The sequence below is a fragment of the Pelodiscus sinensis genome, chromosome 24 (assembly GCF_052426305.1).
Source record: "Pelodiscus sinensis isolate ZL-2025 chromosome 24, ASM5242630v1, whole genome shotgun sequence".
NCBI lineage: Eukaryota > Metazoa > Chordata > Testudines > Trionychidae > Pelodiscus > Pelodiscus sinensis.
In genome coordinates, this window is record NC_143075.1 from 3,694,114 (window position 1) to 3,709,312 (window position 15,199).

General features: G+C 48.0%; 1 protein-coding gene across 2 annotated transcripts in view; it reads right to left on the bottom strand.

Annotated features, from left to right (window-relative positions):
• Nucleotides 1-15,199, bottom strand: part of AJAP1 (adherens junctions associated protein 1) — a 146,825-nt gene that overhangs the window by 77,213 nt on the left and 54,413 nt on the right. For both annotated transcript variants that reach the window (XM_075906276.2, XM_075906275.2), the window contains exon 2: nucleotides 7,134-7,894. In XM_075906276.2, coding sequence (XP_075762391.2) covers nucleotides 7,134-7,894 — 761 coding nt within the window. The remainder of the gene's footprint in view (nucleotides 1-7,133; nucleotides 7,895-15,199) is intronic.

The window sequence follows — 15,199 nt, forward strand, 5'->3', positions numbered from 1 at the left end:
TATTTTGCCTCGGTTTCCTTTCCTGAGGATGCTCCATTCCCGTTCATACCACCTGACCAACACTGGAATTTGGGGGAAGGTCTGGCCCGCTCTGTGTGTGACACTACATCTACCCTTCTATTCATATAGTCAGTTTCCCACAACGTACTAGTGTACATCAGACAATTACTCTTTACCTCTCTCATATCTGGCTCGAATTTTAACCTTTTGTGCTCCAGGATACACTGAGCCAACACTCCCTGAATTATGAGCCATCTCGGGGGAGATTTTATTTTGTTTGTTTGTTTGTTTGTTTGTGTGGGTTTAAAAGAAAAACCGTTAAAAACAGCAAGCCCTTATTAGGATATACAGGGAAATGAGCAAGAGCTGAGTGGAAAGCTTCCAAAAAAAGTTTCTAAGGCAGCCAGCATATTGGATACACATAAAGAAAACAAAGGGGTATTCAGCATTTAGGTTTTATTTGAGTTACAGTGTACAGGCTAAGGTCAGTAAGGTCCTTTAGCCAATGAAAGCATTTGACTGTAGTCATTTGGTAAGTGAAAGAGGCTAATTAATGAGCACTCAAATCCGTCTGAAAACTTTCCAGAGTTTTCCGGAGAGTTTCATCCCCCAGAGGTATCAGAAGCACAGCCTGAGAGTGAGCCTGCAGGGGATTGGGACAGGGTGGGAGAAGTCAGACAGGCTGGCTTGGGTGTTGATTTGCTCGGCACGGGGTACATGGAGACCAGGCAGGTTGAAGATTCACCAGCATTCTGTGAATCCCTGTTCCCTGAGGAGCCCTCGGGAACAACACGGCGACTGTAGCCTCCAGCCCGGGGTGACTGACACATGCCAATTTAAACCCGTTGTCCGGTTCCGGGGATGCACGTGGCCCTTTCATTTGTGATTCCCTTGGAGAAGCCTCCAGCTCTCAAGGCTGAGCTGGGACCACGCGGCTGAGGTTCGAAACCTGCTCCGACCCCCACTTGGGGTAAAATCCCGGCAAAAGCCACACCTGTCAGACCGCAGCAAACCGCTGCGACTGTCAGCACAAGAACACGGCAAAGGACGGAAGAGGCGTCACGCTGACAAGGACAAAGCAGCTGGAGGAACATGCTTGAAAAGGTCTACGTGAATTCCAGCGCATTACTGAAATGACAAAGAATGGTTCCGTCAAGGCCGCGCTGTCTCATCCTTGGGACCTGACTGATCTGAGCTGCAGAACAAACTATGAATAGCTGTGAAGATCAAAGGGTCTTCCGTCAGAAGCACGTGCCTGGCTTTGTCTCCTGACGTGTAGTATTCGTTGGCCCCTCCTGCCCAGCAGTGACACAAGCATCACACGCTACTGCAGAGCCACTCGGATTGTAGGGCAACGTTGACGGAAGTGAGGGCTGCCTTCCGGTGGCTCACGCTTTGGGAGCGCAACCTGAGATGTGTGAAAGGGGGATGATATTCAGCAACTGCTCAGTCTGGGGCTTCTCAACCCCCCCTCGGCCCCAGACCCTACCCCCATTCTACCCCTCCCCTCAGGACACACCCTGCCCTGACTTTTCCTACCCCTGCTTCACCCCGCCCCACCTCTTGCTACCCTCCACCAAGCTTGCCCCATCCCAGACGTTCTGTGACATGCAGGAGGAAATGGGGATGGGGAGAGAGGAAGGAGTTGATTGGTTGATTGGCAGGGACTAATAGTGTGTGGGTGAGGGAGAGGAGCTTGGCTGCTGATGGGCCATAGAGAAGTCCTCCCAGCAGGCTAGAGTGGCTGTGGAGGAGCCAACCAATCAGGGGCCAGGAGCCCCCTACAAAAGGAGCTGAAGGACTAGAAGCAGTTCAGTTGCAGCCCAGGCCTGGAGGAGAGAAGGTGGCAGGAACAGGGACAGCGCCCAGTGGCGAGCTGCTAAGAGACTTGAAGGTAGCCCTGAGCTAAGGACAAAGGAGTTGTGCCCAGGAGGGGAAGCCCTGGAGGCACCACTCTCCTTCAGAGTGAGGCAACAAACTGAGGGAGCGGCATGGAACTGAGAGATACGCTCCAGAGGGGACCGGGATGGGCCCTGTTAGAGGTGACCCCAAAGGGGTTTGTGATCGCACAAAGAGCGGGACCCTGCTGGAGGACTGAGTAGGTGCAAGGCTCTTAAAGACGGACAGAGCGCAGGAGCCCGCACACGGCCATACGGGTGCACTCACGATTTGTGAGCGCCGACCCCCTTGCATGGGTGCTAAACAGCCGCTAGTTTTTCTGAACCTACGACTCAGGGTCCACACTGACCTGGAGAGAGTTGAATTAGGCCAGATGGGCCCCATCAGCTAATTAAGCTGCAAAATGGGGGAGTTTTAGGCTATGGAAAGGGTGCCAACTACTAGGAATTAGTGAGGGGACAGGCAGGGTTCCTACAAGCCAGGAGGCTGGTGACAGAGGAGGCAAGAGGGAAGAAGCTTGCAGACTCCCTCCCTGAGGCAAGGGAGAAAAAAAGGGGGTAGGAAGCCTTGGTGTGGAGGGTCTTTGAAAGACTCCTGGGGGAGCTAATAACCTGGACATGGTAGGGGGGTGGTTCCACACTCCCAGACTGTGTGGGGTCTCAGCAGATGGGACAGGGCTGAGGTAATATGGAAGAGGAGAAAGTGACTGGAGCTAGTCCCCAGAATTACCAGAAAGAAACCTGCTCAGAGCACCTCATGACACCCCCCCTTACAGACGGGTAAGTTGCCGTGCAGAGAGGTAATTTCACAGAGCAAGCCAGTCTCCTTGCCAGGAACCGAGCGAAGGAACCAGGCTTCCAGGGGCCTGCTTCTGCAACTAAACACTTCCAGACTGAACCCCCCGGAGGCTGATCACGGTGGGCACTTCTGAGCCAATCCAGGAGAGCATGGGTGATGGGTGAAGGCCCCGCTGGAGAAGGCAAGTTCCAGTCCCACCCCTTCCCCCTGAGGCCACACCCCTGAATCCAAGCCCCACCCACCTCCAGCCTGATCCTTTCTAGCCACCTGGAGGGCCAGGGCTGCCGTGCCACTTCCTTAGCCCTCCCTGGTGGCAGAGAGCCAGGCTGCCATGCCGTGGCCCCAGCCTTCCCGGTGGGTGAGGTGTGCAGGTAATTTTGGGAAGTCTGTGCCTTCCCTCACCCATGTTATCGGCTACCCATGAAAGAGAGAGAATTCATTGTCCAGCGGCTCTGCTGAAGTCAGTGTAGTGAACAGAGCAAATCAACCACAAGTCCGACGGTGAGCAAAGCAAAGCAAAGCAGCACATCAGCATTCCAGCCCTACATTCTCCCGAGATCATTTCTCTGTTATCGTGGTGGGCAGGAGAGAGCGCTGCCACCGACCGGCTTGTGCAGCGACCATTCCCAGTGGCCGTTCGATAGCTCAAACAGAAACACTCAGTAGTGTCTCCCTGAGCTATGCCCGAGTGCCTGACCAAACTGCAGCTCTCGTCTCCCCGCTGCCCTGAAAACCTGCAGCCCTGTCACATCAGCTACCTGAGAGAAAGACACAGAGAGACGCAATGACTCAGACACGCACTATTGGCATAGGCAGTGTGCTTAGATCACATAGCTCCCTCCCAGAGACACCACCACTGACTGGCAACGAACCTTGACGCTGCAGGCAAAATGACCGATGAGTCACGTTCCACACAAGCCTGTGTCATCTGTCCAGGGTGAGGATGACTGTCCTCCAGCTCATTCCTCTAACAGCCTGGCAGCGGAACACCCCCCAGTAATACTTGGCACTATTAGACTATCTGCAATTAACGCACAACGCTAAGCAGGAATGTGCTCAGTACAAGCATGGATGCAAGGCACCCATTTGACTACAGAAGCACGTGTAGAAATGTAGCTAGCTACAGATGGGCGTATTGCTAAGAACAATAGGATTTGATGGGACTATTTGCTTTGAAAACAACCCGGGGTTTGGGAAGTAAATCTTACCCTAAGACATTTGATGGAATGCTATGTCTACACTAGCTCGTTAATTCGAGCTAGGTAGGCAAATCAGGCAACTGGAGTTGCAAATGAAGCCCAGGATTTAAATATCCCGGACTTTATTTGCATGTTCCCGTCCGGCCGCCATTTTTAAATCCCCCTTAGTTCGAACGAACTGCCTGCAGCTACACACGGCAGTTTAAAGTTAATCCGAACTAAATCCTTAGTTCGGATTAACTGCTACACCTCATTCCACGAGGAGTTACAGTTAATCTGAACTAAGGACATAGTTCGGATTAATTTCTGACTGCCGCGTGTAGCCGTGGGCAGTTCGTTCGAACTAAGGGGGATTTAAAAATGGTGGCCGGATGGGAACATGCAAATAAAGCCCGGGATATTTAAATACTGGGCTTCATTTGCAACTCCAGTTGCCTGATTTGCCTACCTAGCTTGAATTAACGAGCTAGTGTAGACATACCCTTAGTGTGAACAGATCCAATTTCTTGTGCTGGAGAATGCGACTGCTATTCTGCCTCTACTCAAGCTAGCAACGACTGACATTTCAACTGTGGTGTAGGCTGGACTCCTTTTACTGACATGAATTTCTCTAACAAACCCGCTTCAGAAAAAAAGTCCCTCCTAACTTCAAGGAGTTATTCATCAGGCTTGAGACTGCATTATGTAACCCCTTTAGTTTTTTCTCAGAGAAGCAGCCGGCTTGTGGAACTGCTCCCAGTCAATGTAATGTGAACCAATTTGCCAAGCTACGTCATATTGTCCCACAGATTAACAGTAGTGATAAATAAATATAATTTGGACTAAATGCAGAAGTGCTTCCCCACCCATAATCATACAGCAAATGGTGTTGGAAGAAAATATGACAATAACTGAGTGCTGCACTAGATTTGATTATAAAGGTGGTGGATTTGTAGAGACAGCAGGCAAACTCTCTGTACACCCATAACCAATGTCTGACACATTACAGTGATGGATCAGAGTCTTAGTTTGCTTTTCTGATGTTCATTTTTAACTCTAAATTCCTCTCAGGCTGTGTCTAGACTGGCAAGTTTTTCCGCAAAATCACATGATTTTGCGGAAAAACTTGCCAGCTGTCTACACTGGCCGCTTGAATTTCCAGAAAAGCACTGACGGTCTCATGTAAAATCATCAGTGCTTTTCCGGAAATACGATGCTGCTTCCATTCAGGCAAAAGTCTTTTTCTGAAAGACTTTTGCGCAAAAGGGCCAGTGTAGACAGCATAGTACTGTCTTCCGCAAAAAAGCGAAAATGGCGATCGGGGCCTTTTTGCAGAAAACCGCATCTAGATTGGCCAAGGACGCTTTTCTGCAAAAAGTACTTTTGCGGAAAAGCATCCTGCCAATCTAGACGCAATTTTTCCGAAAATGCTTTTAACGGAAAACTTTTCCGTTAAAAGCATTTTTGGAAAATCATGCCAGTGTAGACGTAGCCTCAGTGTTTGGCAACATTCTTCCCTGACACAAGGCTTGCCGTAACACAACCCCACAGTTATTGCTAAAATTATGTACTCGTTTTGTGGTAGCACCAAGAGTCATGGATGGAGCTCCTTTTCCTAGGTGCTGTGTCCCAGTGTTAAGTACTAATCAATGAACTATACTAATCAATGCACTAACCCCATTAGTAGCTTTCTCAGGGACCCTGGGCAATCTAAGGTGCTGCGCAGATGGGTTGGTTTTATTCTGAATATCATACACTGTCCGTGCTGTTGAGGCAAACAGGGAGCATTAGAAATCCTACATTGCACTCTAAGCATAAACCAACTTGTATAAGGTCACAGAGGCTCAATGGAAAACTCTGCTGGTGAATCCGCATGATACTGGATAGAGTAGTCACGGTGAACAGTTTAATGAAGGATTGATTCCCTGACTCTAGTCAGAAATGTGTCATGGATATTTTGCAGATCTGCACACTTAATGTGGTAAAGTGAAAATGTTTCAGCCCATGGATTGCTCGGTGTGACTGTTTCATTTGAGCATTCAGAACTCGGTGTGTCTGATCGCCTAAGTCAGGAGAGGTTGTTTCTATTCTCAAGGCCAAAAAGAACTTCTGAGATGGCCCTGAGACATTTACCATCAATATCCACGCACATGTCTCACAACATGGATACTTGCAGCATGCTCACTGCGAACACTCTTGCCAACACAAGCTCGCTCAACACATGTTTGGGGAGGACAAATAAGAATCCTGAATAGAACTGAAAGGAATTGGTAGCTCTAACTGAAACAAAGGGTTGTGATTTCTTTAGCAGTATTCTCCCACGTCAAATCATACTCATGTAACCTTTGCATCCAATCTGCATGAGAAATAAGTGCTATTGTAAGGCAGAAAACAATTATGAGACCAACTTCAGCAGGAATTGCTGAATACTTCTGTGTAGTGAAAAGTTCCATTTAAATTAGGGAACAAATAGCGAAAACCAAACTCATTGTTTTTTTTCTACAAGTACCACAGCTGAAATGCTAACAGACAATGTTGTTTGCATATTATACTGAGCCACGTTAATACACTGATTATTATTACACTTTTCAGGGATTGTTAAAACTTGCATATTGATTTTGTCTGCGGTTCACAGCTAGCAACTACAGCATGTATCTTAGTGACTCATTGTATGAAAGGAAACAGAAAGAAATTATAAGAGCAGCAAAATATTTTTTTCTGATAAACACCCTTCGGTCTGGATGCTCCTTGAGTTTGCAAAACCAAGCTGCAAATCTTGTTGTGATAGTCTTTCCTGTTTTGGGTCAGGCCAAAAATACCGTGATAGTCACTGGGAAACCAGAGAAGATAGAAGCAAATTGAAACACAATAAGAAAATAATACAAATGTTTTGCAAATTGCAAAAAAATGTTCAATCTGAATTTCAAACTTCACGTCATTTTTTTTTTCATTTTATCACAAGCAGTTCACCCACCATCCCCTAATTGAACATTGCTTAATTATTTTGAAACCTGGACATTATACTATGATGTTCTCTTCCATTACTCCTTAACAGTGATTGCAGCCTGGCAAAGCAAACCCAATATGAAGATGCCATCATATACTGCACCTTGCTCATACTGTGGCATTGGCTCATACTACTGTCTCCTCATTGGTACCCATCACATACGACACACCGCCCCTCTGTGATAGGTTCTTTGCTCTTACTGGGCCCGGTTAAACCGTTAAAACAAACACCGAGAAACAGACAGAAAATACCTGAAGTCTCTCCTGGTATCTTAGGTGGACGGGCTTGTTTTCCATTGCTCTTGTGGCTTGTGTAGGGCTCTGTTGTGCTAATCCGGCCAGGGTTGTTCTTGTGTGTGTTAACCCCTGGGACAGGTGATGCTGTGAACCCCTTGGACTGTACAGTGGTGGAAGTGGTGGTGGTGGTGGTGGCCACAGTTGTCGTTCTGGTTTGTAAAGCGGAAGTTGTGGTGGTGTCGTAATTCCCAGGGAACGTACTGGTTTCCACGGAGTCCTCTTCCCCAGTGGGGCCCCATACAATTACTTCAGGCACTGTGGTGGGCCTGCCGTCTCTGTGATCCAAACTGCTTCCTCGGAGGTGCCTTTTCCCCCTTTTCAAATGCGTCTGCTGCTCTGTTCTCCTGCTGCTCCCATCCGCGGGAGAAGGGGCTGGTTTTGCAGGCGCGGAGTGCTTGGACGGCATGCTTTTGTAAAGGAGGCCTGCTAGCCGGTCTGTGGCTTTGTGTGGCCTTTTGGAGTTATATGTTTGTACTTGCCCATGAGATCGCTCAGGGTGAGAAGAAACAGGGTTCCAAAAAGGGCCAGGAATCCTCAGCTGCTGTCCGTTTTTAAAACTCCACAAAGGGCTATGGGACAATCTATGCCAGTGAGAAGGCCTTTGGAACAGCCTAAAACCTTGGCCTTGGGCTACAGATTCACAGATGGTGAAATCCATGGCTAGTTGAAACATGGCTATTAATATCCAAGCATGGCTTCCTACCGGGCAACCTGACCTGTGGACAGACATCGAACTGTATTAGAAAAAGAGAAAGAAAATGATTTATGTAACAGATTAGAACGCAAAGTGTGTGTCTCTTATTAGCACAGCACAGCAGGTTTACCCAAGTTGGGAAGAAAAATCTGATAACCAGACCAGAAGAAACACCATGACAATGACTTCTAGAGTGTCGAAAGAGCATCCCCTCCCCTCGGCTAGGTACAAAGAGTAACATTTTCAGACATGACCACAAGGCGCCTTAGTTTGAACCCCCAAACTTGGGGCAGCCAAAATCAAGGCGCAGTTTTGAAATTTTGACCTAAATATTTCATAAGGCGGGGCATGAAACAGGCATAAATGACTGCTGTGCTTCGAATGACTCAAGGCTGGCTGCTGCTATGAGAAGTCCTTAGCAATACGCTCAGTGTCCGTTTCCGAACGAGCATTCCTAGCTGAGCTGTGGATTAGCTAGATGCAGCATATTGCCGATATCCTTACTCCCAGGCTGTGTCTACACTGGCACCTTTTTCCGGAAATGCTTAAAATGGAACAGTTTTCCGTTATAAGTATTTCTGGAAAAAGAGCGTCTACATTGGCAGGATGCTTTTCCGGAAAAGCCCTTTTTCCGGAAAAGCGTCTGTGGCCAATGTAGACGCGCTTTTCCGGAAAAAAGCCCCGATCATCATTTTCGCGATCGGGGCTTTTTTGCGGAAAAGACTACTGTGCTGTCTACACTGGCCCTTTTCCGGAACAGTTTTCCGGAAAAAGGACTTTTGCCCGAGCGGGAGCAGCATAGTTTTTCCGGAAAAGCAGCTGATTTCTTACAGTAAATCGTCACTGATTTTCCGGAAATTCAAGTGGTCAGTGTGGACAGCTCGCAGCTTATTCCGGAAAAGCGGCTGCTTTTCCGGAATAAGTGGCCCAGTGTAGACACAGCCCCAGTGTTTAGTCTATTTACAAACTGAAAGCTAACTCCAGTGGAATAGAAGCATTTCCAGTGGAATAGAAGCATTTCCAGTCTAGGCCTGAGTGAGAATGGGATTCATGTTTAATGACATTAAACTAGAAAATACTAATCCAGGCATAAAAAAGCTTGATTTTATTAAGACAAAACTACCCATGAAGCCTAGATGCTGCATGCCATGGGCTATGTCTAGACTACACTTCTCTGTCAACAGAGAGATGTAGACTAGGCACGTCGAAATTGCTAATGAAGCAGGGATTTAAATATCCTGAGCCTCATTAGCATAAACATGGCTGCCACTTTTCTTTGAAATGGAGCTTTTCGAGCAAAAAAAAAAAAAAAAAAAAAACAGCAGTCTAGACGCTGATCTGTCGGAAATAAACCCTTTTTTGACAGATCCCGTAAACCTCATTTTTTGAGGCATACAGGATCTGTCAAAAAAGGGTTTATTTTTGACAGATCCGTGTCTAGACTGCTGTTTCTTTTTCGAGAAAGCTCCATTTGAAAAAAAAAAAGCAGCGGCCATGTTTATGCTAATGAAGCGTGGGATATTTAAATCCCTGCTTCATTATCAATTTCGACGTGCTTGATTTGCGTCCCTCTGTCGACAGAGGGATGCAGTCTAGACGTAACCACAGTCTGCACACACACCTGGGCCTGACTTCCAGGGTACGTTCTGCTGCTTGCATGGAACACATTGCAAATTTGGGGTTGCCTCTGTAGTTCTAAAGAATAAACATTCCACTTGCGGGTAAGATGTCTCCCTCGGCTTTCTGTGTAATTAGTGAGCAAGGTACAGATTCACCCCAGAAGCCGTCAACAGGCGTCATTTTCATTCTCTTCCCTGCTTTTAAACATGTTGTTTATCTATTAATTCATATATTTTCAATTTGCATCTGAAATGAAGGTTTTCCATATCAAATTAATTTTTTTCTAAATGAAGCAAAAAAACCTTTTCCAGCATTTCCTTCCTATTTATCTACGTGGGATCCCTGCCCACTAGAAGTAAGTAGATGAGAGAATTGAATTAGATGGCTAGCAGCAAGAGTTTTCTGAATTCAAAGACAGAAAATATATCCAGGTACAATCAATTAACTTTTTTGCATCCAGAAAGATGAAATTCTCTCTCTCTCTCTCTCTCTCTCTCTCTCACACACACACACACACACACACACACACACACACACACACACACACACACACACACACACACACACACACACAGAGACAGAGAGAGAGTACATCTAGACTACAGGCTTTTGTTGACAGAGGCTTTGTCGATACAGAAAGATGAAATTCTCTCTCTCTCTCTCTCTCTCTCACACACACACACACACACACACACACACACACACAGAGACAGAGAGAGAGTACATCTAGACTACAGGCTTTTGTTGACAGAGGCTTTGTCGATAGATAGTGTCGACAAAGCTTTTATTGACAAAGAGCGTCTAGACTACATCCAGTTCTGTGAACAAAGCAAGCCACTTTGTTGACATGAGAGTGTAGACGCAAAGGACAGTGTAGATGCAATAACGCCTTCTGTCGACAGAAATCTGTCGACAAAAGGCATTATTCCTCATAGAATGAGGTTTACCACCGTAGACAAAAATGCTGAGTTCTGTCGGTGTTACGTCGACAGAACTCGGCGGTAGTGTAGATGCAGGTATAGTTTTGTCGACAAAAATCCCCTTTGTAGACAAAACCCTGTAGTCTAGACACACCCACACAGAGCATTCTCACTCCCAAAGTAAACTTGACATTATACACACACACACACACACAGAGCATTCTCACAAGCTCCCAATCTAAACTTGACATTCCACATTAATTAAATACAATCCCAGATCAGCCAATAAAGCCAGAAGCAAACTACCATACCCTGCAAGGAAATGAAACCTTGTTCTGCTGAAAATCAGGAACTGTTCTGTCAGCAGTAGTGAAATTGGCATAACAGCATTGTAGATCGGGGTACGTACCTGACTCCATTCAAAATGCAAATACCACAGCTATGCCAGAGACAGTGTTGCCAGAGTGCCAAGCTAAATGCCAAGGCTACAGTGCGCCAGTTACACAAGTACAGTTCCAATGCCCAGCTTTAAAACAACATGACAGTATATTAACAATAAGTTTAGCTTCCTTATGGGATCCCCATTTTTGCCCTTCGACTGCTCTTGTCCACAACATGTAGGAAATTGGCCCTGACGAGTCACTTCTCTGGTCCTTTCTGTGTTAATGCAAGCCTGAAATACGAGACGGGGTTTCCTTTTCACACTGCTCCTCCAGGGGGCTGAATGTTATGACCTGACACAGAGCCAGACAGGACCGAAGACTAGAGGAACTACATCCCGCTGACTGGACATACCCAATGATCAGCTCTGGCATGAGCTGAGAGGTAGACAGTTAGCACAAAACAGGCCAGGGACCTGGCCATGTTCTAAGGAGGTTTCTATTTTTCTTAAAGTGCATGGAATGAAAATTTAGGAATCCACAGCAGCCTAAGCTCTATATGCGTAAGCCAATTATTATGAATCAGGCGGCCTGTGCTTCAAACAGAGCCGCTATCACTGGAGTTAATTTACTAAGCTGACCTGCTTGGCTGAGCAATGCCATATACTTTGTATTTCCCTCATTTCCTTACACAGATTTGTTCCATTTTCTCCAGAGGGTCGATCTTCTCTGTAGTGTAGACCAGCCCTTAGTGAATGATGCAATACAAACTGAATTCACCGGGGGTAGAGGTAGGGGGGTGCAACATCCAGTTTTTCTATTGAATTACGGGAACATTTCAAGAAGACAAAAGGTTTAAATGAGTTTTTTTGACCTGCTCTGTTTGCAAGGACAACGAATGGAGTCTCAGCGGGATGGCGGTGTTAATCTGTAACTTAAAAAACAACACCCTGTGGCACCTTAGAAACTCACAAAACTACATAGTATCATGAGCTTTTGCGGGCAAACCCCACTTCATCAAAGCAGAGGAGGGTGTGATATAGAAAATCTGGCCCACGGCAGAGTGGTAGCTTTTTACACGGGTGGTGGAATGTGTCTCTGATTGTCTGTGGCTGACTTTTCCCTTCCTTCATTTACTCCCCTAGGCGGGTGGGGAAGCTCTGGGATGGGTTCCCTAGGGAGGGGGTGGAATCTCCATCCCTAGAGGTGTTTAAGTCCCGGCTTGACAAAGCTCTGGCTGGGATGGTTTCATTGGGATTGGTCCTGCTTTGGGGAGGGGGCTGGACTCGATGACTCCTGAGGTCTCTTCCAGCCCTGGGATTCTATGACCCTATAACCTCACTTGTGCCGCTATGTAAGAAGACGTGAGCGTCCCTTGACAAAACAGCCATCGTGTAGAAAGACACTGTCCCTATCCCCGCAATCCTACAACTGAATTGAAGATGAGGTACGATGAACGGCACAAACATAAAGAGGGGACCTCATAGGTAACAAAAAATGGGATCATAAAGATACCCATGGCCATTCCAAAATCCAAATCCTCTTCGTATTGCTTTGTGTTTCAAGCAATAAACCCTCTCTCCCCATCTGGACAACACGGGTCAGCAGGTTTCGTGTAGGCGTCGCAGCGGAAGAAAGACGGCGGGGGGGGGGGGGGTTGCTTTGCTGAGGGGCACCCGGAGAGCATCCTGTGCAGAAAGGCAGCATGGAGAAAGTAAGGGGCTGTCTCCAGGGGTGCAAAGCTGGCAGCGCCCTGCCTCAAAGGCCAGGTAAGCTCTGGAACCGGCATGGAAGGGAGGCTGTGGAACCGCGGCCGTTGGGGATGTTTAAGAACAGGTTGAACAAACGCTTGTCAGGGAGGGTCTAGGTCCCAGCCCACCAATCAGGGGAGGGAGGGATGGGACATCTGCCCTGGGACCTGGAGACTCAAAGGGTCCTGGAAATCCAGGCTGCTGCTACTGAGCCCCAAGCTCCTTTAAATAGCCTCTAGAGTGCTGCTCCGTGCGGCTCTGAGGGCTGGGGAAGGGGGTGCCGCAGTCTGGGCAGCACTATGGGTTGACTACCAGCATGGAGCCAGGGCCCCTCACACCTTGTCTCAGGGCCCATGCTGGCTGTCGGCTCCTTTGTGTAGGTTTACTTGGTCCTGGCTCTCTGCAGGGGGCTGGACTAGGTGGCCTCTCCGGACCCCTGCAGCCTTACGTGTCCCTGGCCCTAGGCCCGCTGGGAAAGCAGAGAGGAGGGCGTTACCACAGCACAGGCAGTGGAACAATGAAAACGTCTAGACGAGAGGCAAGGCGCTTGGCTTGGACGGGTGGAGGATGGGAGGGCAGAGCGGAGATGGGAAGCATGAGGAGCAGGGTGATTACAATCGCTCAGCGCCTTAGCAAAGGCAACGGGAGCGGCCACACCACCGAGGGGCTTCAGTGCGATAACTATAGTCCACCTCTGGCAGACTCCGGAATGGCAGGTGCAGCCTTCCCCCTCCAAGTCACTGGCGTGAGCCGAGCTCGAGCCAGCGGCAAGCCAAGCGGATAGCATCATTGGGCAGTCTGGCAGATCACGCCACAGGAGCTACATCGCTCTGTACACCTCCTTGCAGACCTATGGCCAAGCCCCCTGTCCAACAGGCCCTAGATGCCCCTTGACTGGAGAGAAGCCAAGGACAGAGTGGACAGGAGAGATCGAATTCCTTTCTCATCCCATTGTGTGTCCCCGATGCTGAGTTGGAGCCTGTTCTATGGGTCTCAATATTCCCCAGCACTCGCTTTCCATTTGATTGGTTTTTCTCTGGGTTTTCCATGAAGGAATCTGACTCCTGGTGGTCTGAGAGCGTTCAGGGCATGGACGGGCACCCAGCAGCCTCCCTCACGCTCTCTGAACGAAGCGGCCGTGTTCCGAGAGGGGTTTATCTCACGGCACGTGATGGGGCAGCCGGCCAGGGGCCTTTTTTATTATTAGAAAAGTTCAGCTCTGTTATTTCATTCCTCATTCTCTTTTATGGGATTTGTGCTCTGGAGTGGAACCTGCAGGATGGCCCCCTGCTAGATTTTCAAAGCCTCGGTTTTTACCATCCCGGCGATGTGAAAGTAATTGTATTCTATTTCCCATGCGCTGCATGCTAGTGGCTCCGTAGGTAGCACCCCCTCTCAGCTGGTTAGAAGCCAGGAATTCAATTTTCCAATGAGAGCATTAAACATGGATCCACCTTAATAATATTCCGAGCCCTGCTGTCATTCGAATGTCATGTCAGACTCCATTTCAGGCTTTGTCTAACTTTTTAATAGGATTTGGAATTTTTCCTCGCAAGGAATGAGAGATGAAGTCTGCCTTCCCTGACAACTTACCCATGGTAGGAAATGTATTTTTATGGCCTGTGTACACAAACACCCCCCCAGTCACTCGCCGGCTGTTTCTCAAGAAGAACAACAGGATGGGAAGAACACACTTCTGTTAGTAGCCTCCACATGATGAGCGTAAAGCCCATTTCAGCCACAATTGGACTGTGTCCTCACTTCAGTTGTAGTGCCTGAGCCTCCCAATGGCCCACCCAAACGCTCGGTGGCTTTGGTTTCACAGCCTCTAAGAACAGGGCTACGTCTACACTGCAGGCGTCTTGCGCAAGAACAGCTGTTCTTGTGCAAAAACTTGCGGGGTGTCTACACTGCGCATTCGTTCTTGCACAAGTAAATTTACAGTAAGGCATCAGAACAGAGGGCTTCTTGCGCAAGAAACCCCTATATCTAAACTGGTCATCAGAGCTTTCTTGTGCAAGAGAGCGTCCACACTGCTATGGACGCTTTTGCGCAAAAGCACATGGCAGTGTGGATGCACTCTTGCACAAGTACTTTTCTGCATGAACTCTTGTGCAAAACAGTTCTTGTGCAAAAAGCCTGCAGTGTAGATGTAGCACTCCAAACTATTAGCTAGGTCCAAGCCCAGCCAACATGCCAGTCTGAGCATGCAGCATACCAGACCCCAGAACAGCCGACACCAGTGGTCACTGCAAGCGGGTTGCTCGTGCAGCTGCTCAGGAGAGATTCCAGCATTGCCCACCTGATTAGCAGCAAGCCCACAGCTGGGTTTGTATTTCTCCTGGTGGTGCACATAAAATTTGTTGCACACCCGGGCAGAACACATTAGAAAGAACATTGGTGCTAGCGGTGAACCAGCCACACCCAGGAGGTGTGTGGGTTACGTACTCCCCCTAGCTGAGGAAGCGCTACCCAAACTGTAATAGAGATGTAGCCGTGTTAGTCTGGTCTTGCTGAAACAAAAGAGGGGACTATTAGCTCATCACCTAATAAACCATCTCGTTAGTCTTTAAAGTGCTGCATAGTCCTGTCTTTTGTTTCCCAAACTGTAGAGGCCCAGCTGAAATCCCAGATGAGCCCCTCTTGTAAAACCAAC